Genomic DNA, 25,847 nt, shown 5'->3' with positions numbered 1-25,847 from the left:
TCTGCAGCCCTCTGTTGTATCCTCCTCTTTCACACATCCAGTATCTTTCCTTTCTCAGGAGGCATTGGTCTTACGCAAGAAACCAAACTAATCAAATGGAGGATGCTGAACATTTACAGACCTGCTCAGGTCATTCAGCCAGACTCCAGAGAGAAGCATGTGCCCTGCCCATCTACCCACTCGCCCACACCCCAGAGTGTTCTTTTGCTGAAACGACAACATTCATACTCAAAGGCTACTGAAAAAGCATCAAACTCTAGCCTTATGCCAAATGTGGCTCATGAAATGATACCCTGAACCACAGGTCTTGAACTAAAATTAGGGGTAATTTCAATTCTCTCTTACAAGACATTGAACACAGGGCTGGGGAGATGGAATGGGGGAGTAAGAATTGAGGAGTGGGATCTGCTACATTTTTTTCATGAAGATTACGAAGCTCCTCCAGGCACACACACCACCACCTTTTACAGAATATGGGTGACTGGTTGGAAATCGAAGCCTTTTACATGTCAAATGCCAAACTCTGCAAGACAGTTTCCTTCCAAGGCAGGAAAAAGACTGTGCTATCATTGCAATGCAGCAAACACACCGTCTCCAAAAGCAATACAGCTCTTCTATTAAAATGGCTGAAAATGCAACCTATTCAAGTATGCAAGAGATGGATGTGTAGGGCTGATAAATTGACTGGTTTTAAATTAAATTCATGAAAATCTCCCCTTCTGATGACTTACTGAAGTAGTTCATACAACAATGACAAACATTGTATGGTTATTTAAACAGCTCAAACTGGCTGATAAGCAATACACTCTTTTGATCGTAACTAACAAACCTTGTGGTCAATTTTCTGTTAGCTGAGAGTTTAATGAAAAAGTCTTACCCCAGAGGCTACCTCATTATTTAAGGACTATATTTAAATACCTCTGCTAGGTCTTCTTTCAGCTTGTTATATCGTTCCACATTAAAATGCTGCTTTTTGGATTTCCGATAGAAGTAGTGGAGGAACTGCCTGTCTTTAGCATCAGGGTAAATGTAGTCCTGTTGAAGAAAGGAGGGCACATGTTTGGGGGTAGCAGGAAAACCGGGTAGAGGTCAGAAAATTATCTGCAAAAATGAGTTTTCAATAGAAATTCAGCCCGCTTCAGGAAGATTTATCTAGTTCAACACACACACGTTCTGTCAAGAGGCTACCTATGAAGTTATGCCCTTAAAGGTCATAAGGGCGTTTTAGACACATGGTAGGAATAATTTCTGTCGCGTCTAAAGGAATTTTCAATCATAAGAAAGACATAGCGTGACCTTCATGACTGGAGTTGCCTGAGCCAACGGAGCCTACTTCCAAGGAGTCAGAGAAAGTTCAACTATTTTTCAAAAACTTATTTCAAAGTCTCAAGCAGTGGCACCAGCAGCTGTTCAAAAAAGCCAAGTAGTAATCTCTTTATCTACTTAAAAATAGGAATGCCTAGGAATCCCTTCTTAAAAATCAGTGAGAAGGAGTAAAACTCGCATTTAGAGACAGCTGTTCATAAAAACAGACACATCTCCCCTTTTCACTAAAGGAACCTGACATCTCACAAGGTCTATAGTTACACTGGTATTATGGAAGGAAGTGTTGGCTACTCTTCCACATACTTCCATAACAGAGTTTTGCATCACAGAAAGTTGACATCGAGATGTGCAATTTGGGAGTAAAGTAAAGTACAGAGCTCGAACAGGAAAAAGAAACATTCCTCAAAGTCGTACAGGATTTCAGAAGTCTGTATTGTGCAGCTCAGTTAAGATCTGTCTTTTTGTTAATCAGCAGAATTTTTTCTTCTAAACAAAGCCTGTTTCCTGCCCCATTTCAGCTGTCCTGGATTTACCTCCATTCATTTGAAGTCAAGGGAAAGCAGTCAGACCACGAAGAACAAAGCAGTAACATTTTTTCAGGCACTAAATTAACTATATTTCAAGAATGCAACTGCAAGATTTCCGAACCATTTGGCACCCTGCACCGCTTACATGTAAACTCCAGCAAATAACAGCTACCGTTCAGTGACTTGCTTCCTGGCCTGCTGTAAGGCAGCATTCACAAACTGGCACAGCACTACTAGCTGCTCTCCCTTTTACAGCAATGAGCACAGTGCTGTTTACTGTTCAAAGTGATCTACAAGCATTTAAAATAAAAGGAGAGACTTCTTTCATCACTTTTCATTCGCTAGGTTATGAAATCTTACAGATAGTAGTTCTGCTCAGCAGCTGGTCTGCAGTTCACATGTAACAGTGCCTGGCTTGACTTAGCATAATGTAATGTTCATATCCAGCCCCATTAGGGATCAAACAAGTCCCTGTCTGATGGCAGGGCTATTTACTGAACTGTATTTTCATTAGAGCCCAAACATCGTGATTTTCAGAGTCAGATTTCCTCCTTTACCATACTCCAGACATTTACAAAAGGAGGACTTACCTGTTTAGTAAGAACAAAGTAGGCATAGAAAGCCATGGCACTCCCGTAAGTGATGAAGTATGTGACTGGCTCCATGATGTCCCATGAATAGACCCACCATGTGAGCCATGCCAATGCTCCCCCTTGTGTTGACATCAGAGCTAAGCCAATCCATAGAAGCCTGGAGGTCTTTGCATCTGTACTGTCCATGATTTTGGATTTCATCTAAGGAAAAGCAATACATAAACCTGTTTAAGCAAACATGAATGCAACTGATAAGCCGCTCCTCAACTATGTTTTTTTACTGCTGGGCTAGATCCTTTTTCAGGATCTTTTACTGACCCCTCTTACTGAATTAACCCTGCCAAGAAAGAAAAGGACTGATATCCAAGGGCAACCAGATCTCCTGGCTGTTGTGCACCAAGAATTGCTGCTTTTACTCTCCCCTTCCCACTACCAGGGACTTATTTCTCTTGGATTTCCATTTACCGTTCAAGGCAGCTCTGGTTAACGCTAAGGCTGGTCCTCACAAAGCAGGTCTGAAGCCAAGGAAAAGTTTGTCTGCTTTGTCAGGCTCTTTCTGGCTTCCTCCCCTCATGCTGGGTTAGCTTAGCATGCCCTAGATCAATATTCATACCTTCCATTCTTGAATTATAGCAATCATTAGTCCAAACAATTTGCCTTGCAGCCTTGATGATATAGAAAATCCTAGGCTAAGCCACAGATAATTTCTACCTCACTATTTTTTTTTCTGTGATGGCTATTCAGAACTCACAGAATCACACAGAATCCCAGGTTGGAAGGGATCTCAGGGATCATCTAGTCCAACCTTTCTAGGAAGAGCAGTCTAGACAAGATGGCCCAGCACCCTGTCCAGGCAACTCTTGAAGGTGCCCAACGTGGCTGAGTCAACCACTTCCCTGGGGAGATTATTCCAATGGGTGACTGTTCTCGCTGTGAAAAATTTCCCTCTTGTGTCCAACTGGAATCGGCCCAAGAGCAACTTGTGTCCATTCCCCTTTGTCCCCTCCATGTGACTCCTTGTGAAAAGGGAGCCTCCATCTTCTTTGTAGCTGCCCCTTAAGTCCTGGTACGTGGTGATGAGATCCCCTCTGAGCCTCCTTTTCTCAAGGCTGAACAAACCCAGCTCTCCCAGCCTATCCTTGTATGGCAGCTTCCCAGTCCTTTGATCATCTTGGTGGCCCTTCCTCTGGGCCCCTTCCAGCCTGTCCACATCCTTTTTGTATAGTGAGGACCAGAACTGTACACAGTACTCCAGGTGTGGCCTGACAAGTGCTGAGTAGAGGGGGATAATGACTTTATCTCTGCTGGTGATGCCCTATTTAATGCAACCCATCATCCTGTTGGTCTTCTTGGCTGCAGTAGCACACTGTTCGCTCATGTTGAGCTTCCTGTCCACCAGGACCCCCAGGTCCCTTTCCACAGAGCCAGGAGGATCCCAGTCTGTGCTGCACTCCCAGACTATGTTTTCCCAGGTGCAAGACCTTACACTTGTCCTTGTTGAACTTCATAAGGTTCTTGCTGGCCCACTCTTCCAGCCTATCCAGATCTTCCTGCAGAGCAACTCTCCCTTCTGGAGTGTCTACTTCCCTGCTCAATTTGGTGTCATATGCAAACTTCATCAGGCTACACTTGATCCCGTTATCCAGATCACTTATGAAGATGTTGAATAACATTGGGCCCAATATCAATCCCTGGGGGACCCCACTTGTGACAGGTTGCCACTTCGAAAAAGAGCTATTTACCACCACCCTTTGGGTGCAGCCTGTCAGCCAGTTCCCCACCCACTGCACAGACCACTCGTCTAGGCCATAACACATCAATTTCTCCAGGAGGAGGCTGTGGGGGACCATATCAAAGGCCTTGGAGAAGCCCAGGTAGACGATGTCCACTGCCCGCCCCATGTCGACCAGGCAAGTCACTTTGTCATAGAAGGCCACCAGGTTTGTCAAGCACGATCTGCCCTTAGTGAAGCCATGTTGGCTTTTCCCAGTAATGTGCTTCAGTTGACTTGTGATGGCCCCCAGGAGGATTTGTTCCATAACTTTCCCAGGGATTGAACTAAGGCTGATGGGCCTATAGGCTCGAGGGAGGATCCAGGTAACTTTCTCTTAGATAGGGGTAACATTTGCCTTCCTCCAGTCCTCTGGGACATCCCACATTCTCCATGACTTCTCAAAGATTATGGAGAGTGGCCTCGCAGTGACATCAGCCAGCTCTCTCGACACCTTTGAGTGGATGGCATCAGGGCCCATTGATTTGTAGGGGTCAAGCTCCTAGAGCGAACTCACAGCGCAACAGGTGACTAAGAGGACTTTCAATCCCAATACTAGCCATGTTGATACTCATGCATGACACCTTTCTCCAGGTGTTGCAGTTTCTACCCAGGTCATGTGCATAACAGGAGGGAAAAGAAGTGAATTGAAAATAATTTTAATTATATTTTAATTGACCCTTGACTGTGTAACAAATAAACCACACACACCCTAGCCAGTCACGCTGATATTCTTCTGTTCTACCACAGGACTTATTCTTGATGAAAGGAAATGCTTCTGAGTTTGTTTTGTTTTGTTGTGCTTTGGTTTGGGGTTTTTTGTGGTTTTCTGTTGGTTTTTTTTTATTTTAAAAAGCAACCCCAATTTCCAACCTGTTCAAGAGGCAGCAGCTCTTCTTTCAGATGGTCCAGCTTCTGCAGCAATTCTCTCTCTTTCCTGATCTGGTGATCTTCTAAATGCAGAGCCACAAACAGTCTGTGAACCAAGGATTTGATATCTTCCATTTCAGTAGCATGCTCACTACTCAGCTTACCTGAAAAGAAAATGTTTTTCATATAAAACATTTCAAGAACCTACCCTTCTTCATTCTCTCCCCACTTCCAACCCCAAAATGCAGGACCACCCAATGGTTAAAAAAAAAAAAAAAAAAAAAAAAAAAAAAAAAAAAGAGAGAAACTCCTTTCTCCAGACAGGTTCCAGTTTTCTGAGACTTCCCATGCCTTTCACTAGATGAAGCGAGATAATCAGAGCTATTAAGCATCACTCTTACCTTTTACAGGAGGTGACACACTGTATGCTGTGTTGTTGATAACAAGTTTAAAGTCATTCATCAGTAAGACCTCCATCAAGGTTGCATCAGAGACCTTGCTACCATCTGCAGAAGAAAGATTTAAGTTCTAAATCATTTAACATAAGGAATCTTAAACATCAGCTGATATCCCTTTGGAAAAGGCTAGAGTTCTTTATTAATAATGTTTGGAAGGCAAGTATACTTCTAGTAAATCTGTAACTGATACTAAAAAGTAAGGAAGAACACATCAGTGCAGAGTGTGTGCCTGAATGCCTTCTCTAGCAGTGTTGTTTGGACTTGCCACTACTATGAGGAGGCTTGCATTTTCTTGTGTTACAACTATGACTAGTACTGACCCACTGGGCAGGGGAGGGCAGAAGAAAAAAGTCTTGCATAAAACAGCAATAAATCGCAACATAAAGATCTGCATTTTTGTTTCTCCATCCACACACAAGTTTGGATCTTCACTGGGACAAAGGGTTTGGGGAAATTAAAAGGCCTTTGAAGACCTCATCTTCAGTTATAGATTTGTGTCTTTCTTTAAACAAGCTCTTCTAGTCAAAAGAAGCAATTCTTGTCAGTAGTGGTGTTCAGAGTTTTATTAATGGTACTTGTAATCGCTCTGTTCCAATATATGTTGTGACTGGGAGTTAAGAAGTAGATAGCTAGACTGTCCAGTACAAGGCAGACCAGGAGCCACAGAGGCATGAGCCTAAAAAGTTCTGGAGAACCCTTTTCTACTTCTCTTTTTTATGCAAAAATCGACATGATTGCTACCCCATCAGCAACACAGAGAACAGGCTGAGAGAAAAAAAAATCATATCTATTTTCAATCACTTAAAATCAGAGACAAGGGGGCAACTGTGACATTCAGTCAGGAAAGCTGGTTGAAGATTTTATCCTGCTTTTATATTCCTTCTTTTCATTCCTTCTCTACCATTTTTCTTTGCCAAAGACCCTTTCTCCCAAAAGGCAGTAGATGGACCACAACTTCAATATACAAAAAGGCTGTCATCCAACAGCGTGGACATACGGCAGCCTTTCCCAGGGCATTCCCAACACAGCAGATCTTGCAAGATTAGTGCTCTGGCAACACTTCTCATTTCCTGAACAACAGGAAAAATAGCTGCATCCAAATGAGAAATGGATCCTTTCCTTTCCTATTTTACATTCTGTACAGAAAGGCAGATGTAATCTAAAACCTCTGCTGCAATGTAGAAGATACGTTTTGTCCCATCTCTGCTTTTTGTTTCCCTGTTTAAAGGGGCCTGAAGACTGTAAATAACCCCTTTTCTTTAGTATAGTACTACTCTTTGTGCCTGCCTGCTTTCATATTTCCTTTCACTTTGCCATCCACAGCACCTCACCACAGCTAAGATGCAAAGGAACACATCACATTCCACAGGGAGCTGAAAACAACAAAAAAGAGCTCCCAGAGTCATCATCAGCAACATGTAATGATGGATCCTGGGAGCTCTCACTGGCCCAAGTCCAGCAGATCCCAGAGCCAGCCACTAAAACCAGCCCCCACAGGGGGTTCGGGTGGCCCAAGAACCCCCAGAGCTGCACACCATTGCTGCTGGCCACATCGCTGTGGCATGGGGGGCTCAAAAGCCACAGGGCAGCTGTTCCATGGTAGCTGTTTGATCTGGTCTTCATTTCCTGTACGTAAAAAGGGCATTTTCCCCTGCCCCTGCCAAGGGGTGGGCAGTGGAAGAAAAACTGCAGCTTTACTCCTGAGATGAATAGTGATCAGGCTACAAAATATGAAGATTTTTGTATGTAAATATTTGTTACTGCTCCCGCTCTTCCATTTGTCCCCGCATGCCCGCTACAGAAAGGCACCACAGATAACACCACACCTGCAATTATTTATTCACTGGAACTCTGTTCTCAGGCCCCACCTGCTGAGGCCGAGACTACTGAACTCCATGAGCTAACACACCAGCTGGCTCCCTGGCCCACTCGGTGTGGGTAAAAGAAGCAAACCTGGAAGGCTATTACTTTCAGTACAAAATCTGAAATTTTTATATGTCCATCCACTTTTTTTTTTACAGTGTAATAGAACATCAACACTCATTTGCATGTAATTTATTAAGGTGGCATTTATAAAGTGACATTTAAGGAAAAAAATGTTTTTCAAAAGAAGTGCCAGACAGACTCTTTGTTCTGAATGTGATGCAACACCAATTTATTAGCCTGTCCAACCTTTCATTAACTGAAAAGCAGAAAAGTTTGGGGGCAAAGGGAGGTATTTTATTTTAGAAAATTCCCCACAGGCTTTCAGCAAAAGGCTACTTTCCTTCCTATACCAAAGGACAAGTGTTCAAATATGGACCAAGGGCCGTTTTTTGTCTACAGAAGTTTTGCAGGACCAAAATTGAATCCACAGAAAATGAAAGTGAGTCACTGTACACAGCACTAATGCTTTCAATAAAGGTTGGGTTTCATTTAATGGCTAGATGACACAGAAGAAGTGTCTGCACTAAATCAAGGCTTCATAATATTTCTTTAATGATAAATGCTTAAATTTGGTACTTGAGCAGTAGTTTCTCTTTACACTATCAGTTTACTAATAAATTAAGCATCTAAGCTGTTCCCTAACATTACAATTGCCCAGCACTTGAAAAATACAGAGCAGAGAACCGTTTAACAGTCCTTGTTTTAATCACAGTGGGCAACGTTTCTATTTCAAAGTCAGGGGAGGCGGCCCACATTCCTTTCCCCTTTGGAACCTGCTGCTGGTCCATACCAAAAATGCCAGACTTGTAGGCCTCTTACATGAACTATCTTATGCTTCACAAGTGACCGATATTTACACTGAAGCGGAATGAGTAGTAAGCTTTTGCTGACATACTACAGAAGAATGGGATTCAGCAATGAAACACAAATACCTCTGTCATGGATGTATCTGCACAGATAGCAGTACCCAGAGGTTAACTGTCTGCTGGTGCATGTTCTTGGCTAGCCCTGCCTCACCCCAGTAAGAAACCCTTTTTAGTGAAAAATTCCATGTTAAGAGGAAGGCAAGCTGCTGACAATAACCATTTGTTACAGACGCTCCTGAAGATAGAAGAGTCTTTTATTAAATTATCTTCCTCAAGAGAATTTTCTACCTTTGCTGCCTAGCAGGCATAGCATTAAACAAAACAAAACAACCCCAAAGTTTCTGTGTACATGACGCTAATGCACGCTCTGGGGTCCACACAGATCTTATCTCCATTGCTCTAGAGGATATAAATATATTGCTCTATGGGGTATTTTCCTGTTTTACTAAATGTGCTCTCAAAGGCAACTAAAGCAGCTTCTCCTAGATCTGTGGCTTCCTGAACCTCTAGGAGCATCAGTCTATTTTCAGTTCCTTTAAAAGTCCCTGCAGCCTTCTGCAATATCGACCAGGAAGAAAAGGAACATTACAAACGCACCCAGTGAGGAACCTGTGGACCTACTTTCCTTGACCCCATTCTTTATGTGTGACATGATGGAAAATAAATCTTTGTACAGGGATATAGCTATCCTTTTTCTTTTTTATTTCTTTTTAAGGGGGTGAGAGGGAAAGGGAAGAAATGGATGATTTTAGTTGGCCAAATTCAAGTACCTATTCTACCACATTCAGACAAGAAAGCTACATCTCAGTTCTCCTTTTGAGATCGAGTCCTCTAGGACCAGGACAGGGGTTGCAAGACTTCTCAGAATTGCTGTGGAAAAACTATAAAGCACTGCCCAAATACAAAGTTGTCTTGGAAATAAAATGAAAAAACAGTTTAACTAACTGGTAGTTAGCTTTTATCAACAGGCAGACCAAGGAGACAAAACACATGAAAACAGTGAGCAGAGCTTAAGAAAATGACCTGAAGACTTGGGACAATGAGATAAACAGTATGCTACAAGGAGGAAAGACCACATCGGTGCTAACACATCAGTATAGCTTTTGCTTTTCAACCCAAAGGCCCCAAAATTCTGTACTCCAGCTGATGAATGAAACCTCCCCAAAGACTAAAAAAGCTGCCCTTTATATTTGCACACAGTATCTGGTTGCTTAGCTCTTAGTAAGTTCTCCATATGAGTTCAAGTTTGTGGTAAGGCAAATGGATTCTTCCAGCTCCAGGTAACGTCGGACAACTGGCAGTCCTCACACTGAAGAGCCCGACTGGTTGTCTTTAAGAATGATCGTGGAGGACAAGGAAAGAAAAAGGTATCGAGAAAACTAGAAGAGACACACTTATTTAAAGTCAGCATTACAAAGAGAAGCTATTTTAAAAATATAATAGAGGACACTACTGTTTCCTGGTACACATCGGGAAGGTCACAGTATTATGTCCAATTCTGCATTTTTCATCAGCCTTTCCAAGAAGTCTCAGATATTAAATTTGAAACACCAATAAACCCCAGAAGCATTCAAGAACTACCCCAACAGCAACAATGCTAAACCTGATGGAGGACTGAACTCATGCTTCAGGAGAGAAGTACAGTCCATTTGAAAAGGAACGGATCAATTTTGAGGAACGACAGAAATGTAAGATACCTGTCGCAAACACTTCCGCCTTCTCAATTCCTTTATCTTCTCTCTGCACATCCTGCAGGAATGCCCCTACGGTGGTCACCATTGGCTTAACAGTGAACCGGCAGCGTTCGCTTCTTGTGGGCAGCGTAAGAGTTATCACAGGAAGACTGTGTCTGTAATTAATAGTTACTTCTGGGGGGGGGAGGGGGGGTAGAAAAGAAAACTAAGTGAAAAAGCCATATCGTAAGTTGTAGTTTCATTTAAAAGCTGTTTTTAAAGCACAGGATGAATAAAGAAAACCACACAAAACATTCTAGATTTCTTAATGAATATAGTACTTCTGTTTCTGGGATATTTAGATATATATATAACATGCAACTAACGCCATCTCACCCTACTCCCACAAAACAAATGAAAAGCTTGTAGACATTGATGGGAAGGGGGAAAACCTGCTGGCAAGCTTACCGTCAGATGGCACCAGCGCGCTGTAAGGTGCTCCCGCCTGGCCCCTCCAAGCTCCAGCATGCCTCCACAGCAGCACCTGCAGCACGGACACGGGGAGCTTGCTTTAGAAAGGTTAGGATGCAATATTTACCTAGTCGAAGGCAGTGCCCAACCTGTCACGGCGATCTGCTTCCGTGTGAACTAACAGCAGAGGTGTCCTGAAGAAAAACCCCTCGCTTACCAATTTCTATTTAAAAGATGGAACCATCTTTATAGAAAGCATAAATGTTGCCAAGGGTATTAAGATACTGCTCATCGTTTAACTTCTTGTAAATAACTTTGGTGTAGATAACGCAAGGAAAAAGTGAAAGGGGAAGGAAAGAAAGGGGGAAAAAGAATGCAGTGTTTCTGAAGTGCTTCATGCAACTCTTACAATAAGCCCTCTCTTCTACCCCGCAAACAGCCGCTTGAAAGATCTCTACATCGTGGTGCCTGAAGGCAGAAGTGTTCTGCAGCGGTTCAGAGCCTGCAGTGTAATTTAAAACAGTGTGCATGGTTTCAGTGAAGTCTTTTACTGCTGAATCATAAACAGGATGGTGCTCTTCATAATCTCAAATAAAATAAAAGCCAATGCAGAGCGAGGTCACTCCCCTTTGCTTCGTAATCATGTATCATACACCAAAAGTTAACTATTGACATTCATGGTGTTAAAAGACAGTAAAAACAACACCCCTTGCCAAAGTGTGGAAGATATTTTAGTTTTATTTGTTAAATCTGAGCGCTGTTTCAACTGTGGCTAATATGCTGCTGCAACTAACAGCACCACCAGCCTCTGGTACCACACCAAAGGAGGCACACCCAGAGGCAATACGTATCCCCCCCGCGCCCTGGGACAGTGCTGACAGCAGGTTTCTGAACCTGCATGGCCGCGCTCCCAAGCCCGTCCCTTCGAGGGGCATTGGTGACAACCATCGAGACGCTGCAACACAACCATGTCAAAACAGAGAAGACAAACTGCTCTGCCTGGACATGTGCACTTAAAGCAGTCCAGCCATGCCGTGGAAGATGCAACTACTCCGGCACAAAAGTACTCTGCTGCTACAGCCAGTCCCCCTGCACAAGGGGAGGAACAATTCCATTGCAGTGACTCCCACAAAGCGGGCTTTACTGCTATAAACTAAGTGTAACAGGCAGAAGTAGGAAGGGAAATCACATCCCTGACTAAGCTGATTACAAAAATTGTGCATGAGCTGGACCAAGGCATGAGGTTTGAAATATGATAGCTGGGGGAAGTGCAAAACAATGTGGGGAGAGATGACAAGGTCCAGTTCTCCCTCTGGTGTGCTTTAATAGCTCGTCTTTCTGAAGACCACAGCATTTCATAGCCCATACTCCATTCAGTATGCCAAGCACTGCTCACCATGTTTGTGGGATTTTTAAATTTTTTTTTTTTTAAGAATGACAAGCTTGACTGTCTGGATAGGAATATCCTACTAGGTTAAATAAAGAATTCACCTGTAAAAAATAAAACTGTGTGTTTCTAAGGTACTGACCTTGCCTAGCTTTCTCCTGGAACAAGCACTTTTCAGGATTTAAGGAAAATTAAATGAATCATACTAGCACTTTCTAACACTGATTAGCAAAATACTTTAAACACAAGAGCACTGTCAAGGAAAAAAAAAAAAAGTAGACACTAGGAGCGTAGGAATGCCAAATGGCCACCCAGAGCTAGGACATGTGCAATAACTTCTTTGTTTTCCCAGCAGAGCAAGAGATTTTCCCTGGGGCAAAGCAGGACACACAGCCTGGCTCGCCAGTTCTCACCCCACGTACAGGGGGCACCTACACCCACAAAACATTTATAAACATACAGCCTGGCAGCAGGGAGACAATATTCAACACTCAATCTGTTTTTCCACAAAAGGCCCTGAAACCCACCGATTAGAGCAGTCCATGGTAATACTCAACAGCCTCGAATCTAACAACTGTGTTATTTGTTTCCTCTGAGGGATATATTTAAGGAACTAATTTTTTCAGACACTTGATATATAACTTTGCAATTAATATTTAGACATCTACCCTCCAACCTGCCTCAGGCACAGAACTGTTCTCCATGCTTGTATAGGAAGGCTCCTTCATTTATTATTTTTAATTCATTAATTCATTTATTGTTTTGAATCATAGAATCATAGAACGGTTTGGGTTGGAAGAGACCTTAAAGATCATCTAGTTTCAAACCCTCTGCCATAGGCAGGGACACCTTCCACTAAACCAGGTTGCTCAAAGCCCCGTTTTGGTGAATTTGGGTACCTACTTTGCTTATGAAGGAAACAATGCATTAAACAATTAATTAACATATTAAAATATTTATATATATTAAATACATTATTGAAATAAAGATCTTTATGGTATTTGATTCTATTATTCTTTAGACTTTGACATTTACCATTCATGATCCACTGAAAGAATCTATATACTAAAGCTTTTTTTTTTTTCCTTTTTTAGACTGTTAATGCAGGCTACCCATTAAAATCACCTGCAAAGAATATGAAGTATAACAAAAGCAAAAGCCACTGAGCCATGGAGCTGAACTGAGTTCTAAACAATTACCTCTTTCTACAGAAACTCTAGGTCAATTAGCTCGGATACATGAAGGGCTGAGATAACCATCTCCCTATATTTCCAGATTTACATCTCCAGTTTTAGTGAAGTTATTATCCATTAGCTTGCGCTCTATAGCCACATCACTGTGCCCCTTTCGATATGCTTGGAATGATGCCCACCCTGCCACTGGAAAGGAAATTAAGTTGGCAACCACTGCAGCTAAAAGGAAGAACTATGGGACCATACCAATGAGTCTGCCCTCACAGTAACATCAGGGAGAGCTGGGCGAGAAGGAATGCATCCTGAGTTCACTGCATCGTGACTTCAACTTTGAGATACTGTAATGAGGACAGCATACTACTAACTCTTTTATGTGCCAGTACCTGCATCTCTTGCTAGTTCATCTAACCACACAAAGGCTAAAGAAAGCTATTCTACATCTTTCTGCAACTCGAACACACGCGTGGCAGGACATCTGGCTAAACCACCACAACTGTATTCTGGAATCGGGCCAAAGGCTTGTGAACAGCATTAGGCTGTGAAACACCCTTTCTCCCTCAGCCCTATTTGCTTCCTAACACAAAACACCTGGGAGCAGCAGTCAGCCACAGTAACCTAGATCTCTTGACTTGGTGCAAGGCATGGACTCTGGGAGTGAAAACTCTTGAGGATTTAAGGCACAGAGTTATAACTGTGGTAAAAATAATGGAAGGTACTACGGTAAAAAATACCAGTTGGTGTAAAACAGAAAGTACACATCCAGTTTAAAGTACTTCTTCTCTTAAGGGTACCTCCTGTCTCTCAGAGCAGAGGAGTTGCCACTGGAAATTTCAACAATCTGCTTTACAGCACAGCTTTAGGAACTAATGTAGCAGCATAACTGAGCTGGAAAACTAAGCAGCCAGAGATGGTGGGTGGGAGAGAAAGGAACAGCAGTACTGCACTCTCATTTTTGAAAGTGGCAAACCACTGAAACTACCTACATTGCACTTTCTGCTTATTTGGAACAGCTAACTCCAATCTCTTACGATGTTGATTGAGTGCTGCTTCAAACTTAAGCTCAAATTTATGTGTGACCAGTTACGTGTAAGAAATTGGTATCATCATCAGCACATGAGGGGGCATGAAAGCCTCTGATCTTCCTCAGCACTGCACATGCAAATAGAAATCTCATCAGAAACCATAATTTCTGTTCTGTGGAAAATTCTAATGTGGGTGGGAAGGGAGAGAGCAAGAAGTAAAAATATTCTTCTCATTAAAAAAGCAACCTTGAAAAAGGAATTCCACAAAAAGATGTCATTAGGAGACTTTCTGAGAGCATTGAATTATTATCTTTGACACTTAGTTGATTCATTTAATTTTGACTTGCCATCCCAAAAGCTTGTAAAAAATCTGAATCAAAATGCAGCTAGCAAACAATCACATATTTCAAACTGTTCTGAGTTGGCTTATATAAATCTCAGAAGATTCGGTAGTTTTAGTTTATTATTTCAACAGCACAAATAATGTCATGCTCCTTCAACATTCAAGTCCCCATTAATTCGCATTTATTAGTGGAAAGCTTTTCATTCCAACCAAACAACATAGAGTCAGCTCAACTCTGTCTGCGCTCTTCCTGGAGTGCCATGCAATACTACAACTGAAGTATTATATTCCTCTAGTGTGAGATGCTGTCAATAATGCCTCAAGTCAAACTCATAAGCAGCCTTCACAAAAAATTATTACCGCAGACTGTTACTATGAATGTTATGGTCTCCCATATTCTCATTTCCTGTCTCTAAGGCAACGATAAGAATCTGAAATAGAAAAGCACAATAATAAAACATGCTACTCCACTTAGCGTAAGCTTTTTACCCTTATTTTAATTACACTGCAGCAAAACACACTCTAATTAAAATGTATCTTGCAGTGTGCTTTTCAACAGTAATATAATGTTACAGTTTTTCTCTCGGCAGAAGAGCTCAGTTATCTCCTGGAGTCCTTGTCCAACACCTGGCACACCTCCCTTCATAAGGCTGCTGGAGAAGGACTGGGGGAAGGGGACAGAAGGGAGAAAAATCATAGGGAAAACTAGTAGTTGCAATGCCTAAAATTTTGGGGCCTCTCTTTCTAAGTGTCACTAGATGAGCCAACATCCCCAGACGCAGCCTTCTCCTCACGTGCTGATATTGCCCAGCCTGTGAAGGAGAGGGCAAGACAAACCACTTCTCTAGATGCTGCTTGCTTGTCTGGAGCAGGAGGAAAACAAGGACAGGCACGTGTTATCCACTGTTCCACAAGGGCATGTACTCTAAGTATCTATTTATATTTTCCATATTGACTTATATGTTTTTCTATCTCTAACAAACACACCTAGGAGTTCTCTGCATATGAATGATGTCAGCTCCCGTCTGATTCTCCCAGGGGAACAAACCGCGCAATTAATTAATTATGGAATAACAATCTGCAATTTCAGAATAAACTATCTACAGACATTTCAGAAAGGTCACTAAGAGAAAGGTGGAAAAGAAAGCAGGTGCTGTCACAGTCTACTGAGTTTGCAGATCTTGCGCAACCAAGATTACCAAAAATGAAGCAGTATTCAGACCAAGTTTACAATAACCACACATAAGGTATTTCCCTTTTTAAAATGAGTCACCAAGGCCATTCCGGAGAGATCTGCTGTTAAATTTCTGTGCTGTTATAAGCAATCCTACATGAGTAAGAAAATAAGACATCAGAAGCCATAACAACTGCCTACAATCATTTTACAAGTGCTCATTTGAGCTACAGAAACACCTTCTCTCTCATTAGCTTTTCGGTAATTTGTCTTTGCTTACAATGAAAGGATTTTAATTGTTCCTCCACTGGCCCTAGAACCCATTTAGATGATCATGCAACAACAGCTTCAATACGAACAGCAGGCACATCACTCAGATTTATCGATGGCTTTTGGAAGCCGAACTTAAGTTAAACAAACCAACCCCTGCAACAGACCCATCACTCATTCTGTCATAATAACCCTATACCTAGTAACAGTTTCAGACAGGGAAGATACTTCTGAATTGGGAGCATTCAGGATATATTTCTCTTACCTACAGAAGAAAAAAGATGATAGATTTTCTTATTTTCCTGAGACACTGCTTTCCTGTCTCAATATGGACCATGCAGTGAATACCCTCTCCTAGCTGCTCCATAGGGCACTACAAGAACTGCACTGCAACATTTCAATCCTGAAGCTGATTCAAAATCCACAGTATTTTTAGCCCCTTCCTCAGTACAAATCAAAGTTTAAAAAGGTAACCAAGAGGTCTCTTCCAGGAAAGCAGTAGTTTCAACATAAGTGTGCATGTTCTGGTGATCTTGAAGATGCAAGATCAGTACAACATTCATGTGCTTTCCCTTCAAAGCTCATTTGCCTTACAGCACTGTAAAAGAGTACAAGCCATCAGAAGTTTGGTTTCACCTGCTTTTTGTTCTCTGTGACTTTATCATCCCTGATGATCTTTCATTTCTGCCTCTGTTCAGGTTGCAAGAACAGTTGGCACTAGATCTAAACAGCCAGACAAACACTACCAATGGCCACGGTGACAGCTGTGACGAGAAGCACGTCGAGGCGACTGACCACCAAGAACCTCTTTTATGAAGGCCCAGCTGGTCAAATCCACCACTGCAGCAGGGCTTCGCCAGGGAGACCTTCCACCCAGCCTCTGCTGAGCAAGTGCGCATCCTCCGCTTGACTTCTGCTCACTATTCCTTTGTGCTCTCTTACCCATTCCCTGCCCAAACTCTTCCTCCCCACCCCTCCCCCAACTCCACTCAGCATGTGCAGGTAGTGGAAAGAAGCAAGTCATGGATGATCACAGGGGGCAAAGTCCCTCTTCTCACACAGCATGTCACCGAGATCATCTGACTCTCCACCACGCAGCTGCAGATGCAGAGCTCTGGGTATCTAGGGAAGCACCTGGATTTGCATCCGTGTCCATTTTATGAGCCGTAAAAACAGATGCTGAAAACACTGACATTTAAAGCAGGCTGAAATTAAGCCTCACCCTCCTCTACCCAAAAGCATGATTTCAGTGACAGTGACCCCTCACTGCAAAGAAGCAACACGAGGAAGCGCTGAGGAGATGAGAGGAATGAACACCAGTTGACACCTTCTGCCTGCAATGCCTTCTGGGGACTACTCTGAAAGTACAGATAATCGTTGCTTTTCAAAGGAAGCAGACTTCCAAGCAAATGTAAGGACGTGCCTAAAAACAAGACAATTACACAGGCCAAGCGCATTGTTAGGAGGTACATCAAGAACTGTGTCTTATTATTTTATCAAACCTTCTTTTCCCTCCCTTCCTACAAAGAAAAGCATATCTAAAATCTTGCCTGGTCTAAGGTTTTACAGCACTGGAGATCTCACATCTTCATCTGGTTTCAATAAAGTCTAGTTGTCTGAAAGCTGCTATTCTTCCAACCTACTTAATTTTCAGAATGGAAGATGGGATGCAACACATAGAAGGAAATCTGCAAATCAAAGAGGGGTAAGACTTTGAGAGGGAGGGATTATAGCATGAAAAAGCATTTGTGCTTTATCAAAAGCAAAAACAAGCCTACATTCGAGAGCTGTGCCATCTGTTCCCCAACAGTAGTCTTGGTCAAAAGATTAATTTTTTGGCACAGACAGGATTTTTATTTTGTCCCACAGAATGGATCTTTGCTCTTGTGCCATGCCTTCTAGGACAGGCATGCTGACCTGGGAAATGCCGCCAAATTTTAGTTTAAGGGTAACCAGAGTGACTTTGCTTTCAAAAATACACTTATAGTGTATCTCATTAGATAAAAAAATGGGCTTGCTGCATCTTAATGTGTGCAGCTGCTTTTGTGTGTATCTCAAAAAAACCCGCTCAAACTCATCTCCAGGAATAATACTAATTCTTCAAATTGCCAGCCAAGAAAAAGCTTGTTTAAATTTCAGCTGAAATTAGATAACAGAAGAAAGATAAGGATGCAAAGTCAGGTAAATGGACTTACAGGTTTACCAAAGTTACAGCCAACTCTCACTTTTCTCTTACAGAGCTTTTCAGATTGAAAGCACTGGGCAGGTTGTAGCACACAGGGAAAAGATGATATAACTCAGAAAACAACTACTTGTCAACATTTTCATTTAGAAGGGACATTTCTATTTAAAATATAAATAACCCTAGCTCCCAACACAAGAAAAAGTTTTTTATACACCTACAAGGATGCACTTCTGTTAATTTTTATGAGTGTTGCTTCCCCAGGCTTTTCTTTACTCAACTGTGCAGATTTCAATTGCCTTAAGGCATTTACAGCTTGGCTAATAAAGAAGAGAGTGCTTGGAATATTTGATTGACTCAGGGTTTAGAATTGGTATTTGACAGATGTGTGCAAAAAGGTCAGTCAAAATTATCAGCAGTGGAGAAATTCCCAGCAACTGCCCTCACCTGGTTTATCAGAAAGTCTTTTTAGCAGGTTAACATGCTGCAGATACGTTCCGTCAAAGGGACCTTGGAAAGGGAACCAGCTGTGCAGCTGCTGAAACACACCGGGCAGGGAAAGCTGGCTCTTCTCCTCAGCATCCCTTCTACTCCCCACTTAGCCACCTCTCCAGCAATTAGTTTCCATCTGTATCCTGCTGGGTGCGTTTTCCACCTTATCCCCTCTCAGACCTCCCTAGGGTCTGACCATAAGCCATGAGGAACCCCAGTATGCTGCAAAATCAAAGCAACCATCTCCTGTTTCATTGCCCCACTTTTTCTCCCCCTCCCTAAGAACTTAAAGTTACTGTTTAACTGTAGTTAAATAACTATACTGTTCTTATGTAGCAGTAGTGAAATTTTGCTCTCTCTTGAATAGCATTTCCCCACAGCTAGTAATTTCTGCTACCCAAACTCCATCATCCCAAACGCAGAAGGTTTCTTGGCAATGCAGACTGCTGGCTTCAGATCCAGAGCCACCTGCGCCAGCCTGTGGCCAGCTCTGTGGGCCTGGCTTTGAGAGCGGAGCTGTGGGCAGAGCCCTTCCCCTTTCGTTTGCTCTCAAACACTCCCCCAGTCACCTCGGCTCAGAGGATGCCATCCCAGCAAGAAAACACACACCAAGAAAAATGGTGCTTGACTTCAGCCAGACATGGACGATTCATTCCACTTGCCCACCTGTACTGAGCAAACACGTGTTTTAATTAAGTAATGAATTATTACTTGGGGGGCAGGAAAATCTAAGGCAACACAACAGTAATAGAGAGTATGTACTTAGTTTTATGTCCACATCTAGCTAAGTCCCAGTATAATTCTATATTATATATAGATAAATTCTATATATCTATATAAATTATATAGAGAGACACAGAGAGAGATATAGATAGAGAAATATATAATTTTCTACATATAAATCTAGGTGCAAGTATCTGCGTGTTGCACTACGGGAGAGGCTTCTTCTTTTTCCCCTGCCATGACATTTCCAGGAATGATTTGTCTATACGATTATTTTAACATAGCAGACCATAAAAAGATGTTTTTATAAAATTTTCCATATCTCCATTCCTGTTTTTTTTAAAAAAGAAAAAGTCTGCAGTTAGACCAGCCCACTTAGGAACCAGTGTTTTGCACAGGTAGCTGTAAGCAGGTACTTTTCCAATGGGAAAACACAAATTTCTTTTGATTGCTTTAAAAAATTTAAAAAAGGGGCACACAAACAAACAAAAAACCCCAACAAAACACAGAAATAAAAAAAAAAGGTAGGAACAGAAGAACTGAAAGATTAGGCAAATACTGTAAGAACAACCAATAGCCAATAACCAACAGCAAACTTCAGATCACAATTCAACAGAAACTTCAACAGGTTTTGTCAGAAACTGTAGAGCTGCCATTTAATAGATCCTGACAGCAGGAAAATATAAGATAAATAAAAAAAAAAAATCAGACAAAAGCAAAGAAAGGAAACATGTCTAAGCAACAAGATCAAAGGGGCCACTACAAATGTATCGGTACCAATATTTTAAGAGCTTCCAGCCTTTATGCACACTTCTCAGAACGGTTGCAATAAGCTGGGTTTAGCAACACTGTCGTACCAACAGGAACACTCCACTTGAGAAGACAACTTTGTTCCAAGACCCTTATCAGAGGTCTACACAAATATTTTTAAAACTACGTAACTCATCTAAGTAGGCAAGCTTAAAACCATGTATTTGTTTTCTTGGAAAGGAGCTTTGCTGGGAGAAGTAGCTTCAACAACACTCTTGCTAGACAGAAGGGCAGCCATAGCAGAGATGCCTAAAAAAACTCCAACTGTCGTTCCGGCATGAAACAAAACACAGCCGTGCTGTTGAGTGAGCAGAGGCCTCGTTAATCCAAGAGCTCAGCAACGGGCCTGACGAGCATGTCCTGGCACTTTAAGACTTTTGTCTAAGGACCTATCGCTCTGAAATATACTTTTCAACACAAGTCTCAAACATTGCTGTTGCCCAAACAGACACGACAAAGTGTTGATAGATGTCAAGAAAAAAAACCCACATTTTTTCCCTTTTGGAAGTCTTTCTTCTCCCACTGCTGTTCAAGAAGCTATTTTAAGCTAAAAACATCAAATGCCTAAGGCTTGCTGATGCTGCCCACTTCCATGTTTCAGCTGTTGACATCGGTGTTTTAAAAAACATCCTTTAGCTGAAATAGTGACTCAGTGAACTAATTTGCAACATTCCGTATCAAATCCAGCACAGACTGGTTTTCACCTTCTTCCTACAGGAGTAAAAGTACAAAGCATACACACAGCAATGGTATATCAAAATCAACTACTGGTACTAGATGTGATACACTGAGCTACCACTCTGCCCTTCAGTCTGTACAAGCAGCCTGTACATTTACACCTTTCTACAGAGCAGGCAAAGCAAACAGAAAGACTAGAGATTTCCTGTAGAGGTTTTCTAAAGGCTTTTTCTAAAGCTTATTATCATGAGAAAAACAATTAAAATCAGTACAAGAAGATGAAAGGCTCTGTACACCCTGGATGGTCCAGCAGCTGTGCTCTGATGTGCCTGCTGTGCCGCCCAGGGGAGTTGGCAAATCTGCGTGCTAGCTGCTCACTTTTCACCTCAAAGCCTTTGAACCCCAGCCGATGAAGAGTTGTTCTATTTCCCCTTCCTCTACCAATTCACTTAGGACATGCATTTGAAAGACTGAGGCAACAAACAGGGCAAGAACCTGCATTCTGTAAATGCAGGCTTTACCGAATGTTTTTAGGAACACCTTTTAACACTAAAGCAAACAAGAATTTAATGCCAAGCTGAACAAGCAACCAACAGGCAAAAGCTGCGGCTCTTCTCAGGCCCATGGTAACATCAGTAGTAGCCATCTGGTCTTCCAACACTAGCAGACCGCTGTAATGCAATGATTATAAGGCAGAACCTCTTCTGCAGCTCCGTACTTTGGGATACACTTAAAAGAAGCTGCCATTGATTAATTGGACTCCTGCAGACAGAAGAATCTCTAGACCAACAGAAGTCTGGTTTAGGCTGGCAAGTTTTCTCTAAGCTACCGCCAGTAAACCCTCTGACCTTATTAGTTAAAGTGATGTTTGCAGTTAAAGCCCTGTTTTGTCACCCAGACTTGCTCCTAACTGAATGGAGGCACGTCATTTGGGGAAAGCATTATTAAAAGAAAACTCTAAAATAAGGTAAATAAATCCTGTAGAGTGCTCCATGTCAGGTTGCCATGTTTATAGCCCGTAGTCCAGAACAAGCCACAACACTGACCTTGAAAATGAATGGTCTGTGGTCACTCTATTCACTCCACCCCTAAGGTGCACCCAAATTTGCACAGGAATTCTGTGTAAAGTCAAATTCCAAATAATTTATCATTATTATAGGTTTGACATACTCTTCATTTATGCTTTACTACTCGGAGCAAGCAGTGGAACGTATGAACTCCTCACATTCAAGGGACCTGAAAACTGTTTAGTTTCTAATCTTGGAATTTTAACACTGTAAAATTAAAGTTATTCCTTCCCTCTTTTATGTAAATGTGCATATGCAAAGATATTTCCTACCAGGAAATGTTGCCACTATGTATTGACATTCAGAATCAAAGAATATCGTTTGTCTTATTTTGTAACGCATCATATATATATATACACACAGACACAGTTTGTGCAGGAAAAAAACAGGGCGGGGGAACTCAGCAAATATTCTAACACATTGCATCCAATTTCTCTTGACAACAGCAAAGAAATTAATCCTTAAAACACTAACACAGAGGGACAACCTACACTTTTAATATACCAACGAAACCATTCACTGGAAAGGCTTTAATTGTAAATTGAAAAAAAGTATATAAAATTTTAGTCAAAATTACACTTAGCCCTTAAAAAATCATGGGTCCTGTTTCTCCCTTTTATCAACTTTGATCCGAAGGAAGATGTAGGGTACAGGTTATATCAGCAGCTGCAAAAAACCCTTGCTCTGAAGGAATCTTGCAAACTGATTAACAAGACAGCTCCATATTATATATCTCATTAATTAGCACTTTTGAATTTCCAAGTGACCTAATATTTTCCAGGTGAAGTTTCTCAGGCAATTCAAAGCCTTACTAACCCTGCCAACAGAAGGGGGGAAACCCCCCATCATTAACGTCCCACTTGAGTTTAAGACTATTGTGCAGAGTTATGGGCGATCTCCATTTTCCTTTTGCCTTGGCAGTGTGGTTTCCTATAGGAACAAGACATATAATCATGCTGTATGTCTGTCTCTAAACATAGTTTCCACTAAGATTTAGGATTATTTAATTACACAGCTACCAGCCACTCACAGTCAGAAACAGTTACCAAGTGCTCAGAGATCCAACAGCCTACATTCCCTCTATCAGGATGCATAAAACATTAGCACATTAGAGATGTTAATTTTAAATTAAATATGATTACAGAGAGGCTACTCAAAACTGACATCTAACATCTGCTCATTCCTGGCAGCAAGCTTGTCACTCCGTACCACCAAAACAACAGAGAGGAACAATGCTGTTAAGGAGCAAGGGTGAGCTGTTCCACCTCAGCATGTTTACCCAGTACCCTTCAGACAACAATTAATTTGTATTTAGAAGAGTTTTACCATGTTATTCTGTGCATATGGACAAACGCATCCCCAAACAACCCAAAAAAACCAAAGCCACCACAAAACAACTTTCTGCCTCTTTATTTCTAACAATGTGGAAAGGCTGTCATATTCCATAAAGGTCCTCAGTAGCTTTACCTCCAGAGAGAGCACCGGAGCACCACAAATACTGCTCTTCAGAGCCTGCGGTCATTCACAAAGCCTGAATGATGGCAAGGTAAGAGCACTGTGCGCACTGTATTTAAAGACATGTTATTTATTGCCTTTCTTGGAACAATCTAGATATAACAAAGATGTTCTCAGAAACATGGAAAATACGTGCAATCCACTCTGAGAAATCACTGTTTTGTAGGAAAATGGCTTTATAAAATATAAATATTTACATAAAATGGCTCAGTGCGTATGCAGGTACTTCCTCTTCATCTCTGATGCACTTCTGAGTTGTTTTTCCTGCAGTCCTATTGCAAGCTTTTCCCGGTCCAATCTGCCCTCAGCCAGGGACAGCACAGACTGTTCCCGGAGCCTGTTACAGCAGTGTATCTTTCTTATCTCAGTAAAGGTACCGTTTTAACAATGAAACTTTTCATTTAACAATTCAACAATGAAAGAACCACGCTGACGTACTCTCTGCCATTTTACAGTGAAGCAGTTTTCTTCCTGCTGGCAATGTAAACCGACGGCCTGGAAGTCAGACCAGGCGGTAATTCTGGTTCTGACTCACCATGAAGACTTGGCAAAGTCGCTCAAATCCAAGATTTCTGATAAGGCGCTAACCTCAAGGTGTGTTTCAGGTGTTTAAGCCTGTCATCAAGCACCCAAAAGTTACCACAGACTTCAACCCCAGTCACACCTGCCTTCTAACTGAGCACCCCAAATCCATGTGCATGTCATAAGATGTTGGGTTATTCAGTCCCTAAACTTCAGCTTTACAGCAGAAACATAGCTGTAAGGCTTTCAGCAGATCATGGAGCCAACCATAACTCATGTAACCTACAACACTAGAGCTTAACGAACACCCAGTTCCACATGAGGGTAAGATTTAAGGACACCTGTCTCACGGATTTCTATCTAGCACAGACTGAGCGGTAGTAATCAGAACTGGAGATTTCCATATGGACACTTACAGGGGTTTGTAATACATTCACCACGTGCAGTGTTTAGGTTTTGTTAGAGCATGCAGAGCTCACTGGATGAAGGCATTCAGTTGAAAGCATACATTTATGCATCATGTTTTTATATCGGTGAGCCATAACACTAATATCCTCCTTAAAAGTTGTAGCGATGTCCTCTTCTAAAACCTTTCCTTTAATCTCAAAATGCATGCATATATGTGTATTATTCAAACATTTTAAGAACTCTCTCCAGAAAACAAAACCGATCTCATTTTGTGCTACAGGCCATTGCAGTTGCCCAGATTTACATGTCCATTAATGGATACCCTCACTGATAATATTCTGTATATTCAGCTTTGTGGGCAAGTATAACTGTTTTGTGTGTGTGAGAGAAAGTGTACAGAAAACAGGCAAGACAACATTCCTGGGTTTTTGTAAGAAGTAATCAGCCATCTTCAGGTTTTTGGTAATAATATTCTTCAAACTACAAATACGGATGTTCAAGATTTACTTTTTCAAAAGGATAAAGCAGAAAATGTACTCAATATGCTAATAGCTAGCTGAGGAGAACCACAGGATGCAAAATGCCGAAAGGTCTAGTCACAAATGCTTATCACAAGCAAAATGCTGGTGAATTTAGAAGAGGAACCAGAGAGCAGAGGAGGAATGGCATACAGATCCACTGGAACCCCTCGGTATGGCTGAAGAGTGACAGAACACCACTAACAATATCTAAATTAATTATTTTTTTTTTTCTCCCAACATTTAAAGTGCCGTGAATAAAACTTACTTTTTTAGTTAAGGTTTAAAGTTCAACAGCCAACAGGTACAGAAATTAAATTTATTCAGTTAGTGCCCAAATATCATATCCTATAAGTAAATTAAAGTTCATGTAAACAACCACACAAAAAACTCAGTCCATGTCTTTGCAGTTATAAAACCTGAATTAATCAACTCTCTTACTTGATCAGCTAAATAACACATGAAGATAGCAAATAACTCTGGTTGTTTTTAGCTTTTATCTTCACACATTTTTATCAGAGAGAGAACTGCGACAGAAGTGTCACAATATATTAGTACTATTTATATATTTCCCATACACAGGCAGCCAAGAGTGTAACCTTATTTAAACTGCCTCAATGTTATTTCAGTTCAGGGATCCCGCAAGCAATCAAACAGAGCACAGAAAGGCAGGACACTTATTTCCACAAAAACATACTTGTCTGGGGGAGACAGAACAGAGAAACGTGTGAATCATGCTGCTCATCAGGAAGAAGCAGAGCAGCGCCCAACCAGCAGCAGTAGTGCTCATTTCCCAGGTCTCCGTGGCACACGCTGGGATGTTATGTCGCAGGGCCCAGGTCTTCTGCACAACCTGACGCCCTCACCAGAAAACACACCTCTACCATCTAAACGCAAGCCTAGATTCCAGGGAGAAGTTTTCTTAGTGCTGGCTGTCAAACAAGACAAACTCCCCAAATTCTTTCTCTGTTTAGCCCTGTATATATTTTGACACATAGCATTTCCATACGTCACTGCTGTTGAACCTTTATATTGGTAACTGCATCATATGGAGAGGAGAAG

The 25,847-nt window shown here is 41.7% G+C and overlaps 1 protein-coding gene across 2 annotated transcripts in view; it reads right to left on the bottom strand.

The window, feature by feature from the left end:
- MCUB (mitochondrial calcium uniporter dominant negative subunit beta) overlaps nucleotides 1-25,847 on the bottom strand; it is a 55,422-nt gene that overhangs the window by 236 nt on the left and 29,339 nt on the right. Inside the window, exons 2-7 of one of the 2 annotated variants that reach the window (XM_064450099.1) lie at nucleotides 10,479-10,554; nucleotides 10,035-10,205; nucleotides 5,489-5,593; nucleotides 5,091-5,251; nucleotides 2,444-2,647; nucleotides 919-1,035 (exon numbers count right to left, since the gene is read on the bottom strand). In XM_064450099.1, the coding sequence (XP_064306169.1) occupies nucleotides 919-1,035; nucleotides 2,444-2,647; nucleotides 5,091-5,251; nucleotides 5,489-5,593; nucleotides 10,035-10,205; nucleotides 10,479-10,554 (834 nt within the window). The remainder of the gene's footprint in view (nucleotides 1-918; nucleotides 1,036-2,443; nucleotides 2,648-5,090; nucleotides 5,252-5,488; nucleotides 5,594-10,034; nucleotides 10,206-10,478; nucleotides 10,555-25,847) is intronic. The other variant, XM_064450100.1, reaches the window with a different exon arrangement.

This window comes from Phalacrocorax carbo, chromosome 4 (assembly GCF_963921805.1).
Source record: "Phalacrocorax carbo chromosome 4, bPhaCar2.1, whole genome shotgun sequence".
NCBI lineage: Eukaryota > Metazoa > Chordata > Aves > Suliformes > Phalacrocoracidae > Phalacrocorax > Phalacrocorax carbo.
The sequence above is the reverse complement of the archived record's forward strand: the minus strand, read 5'-3'. Positions and strand labels throughout refer to the sequence as shown.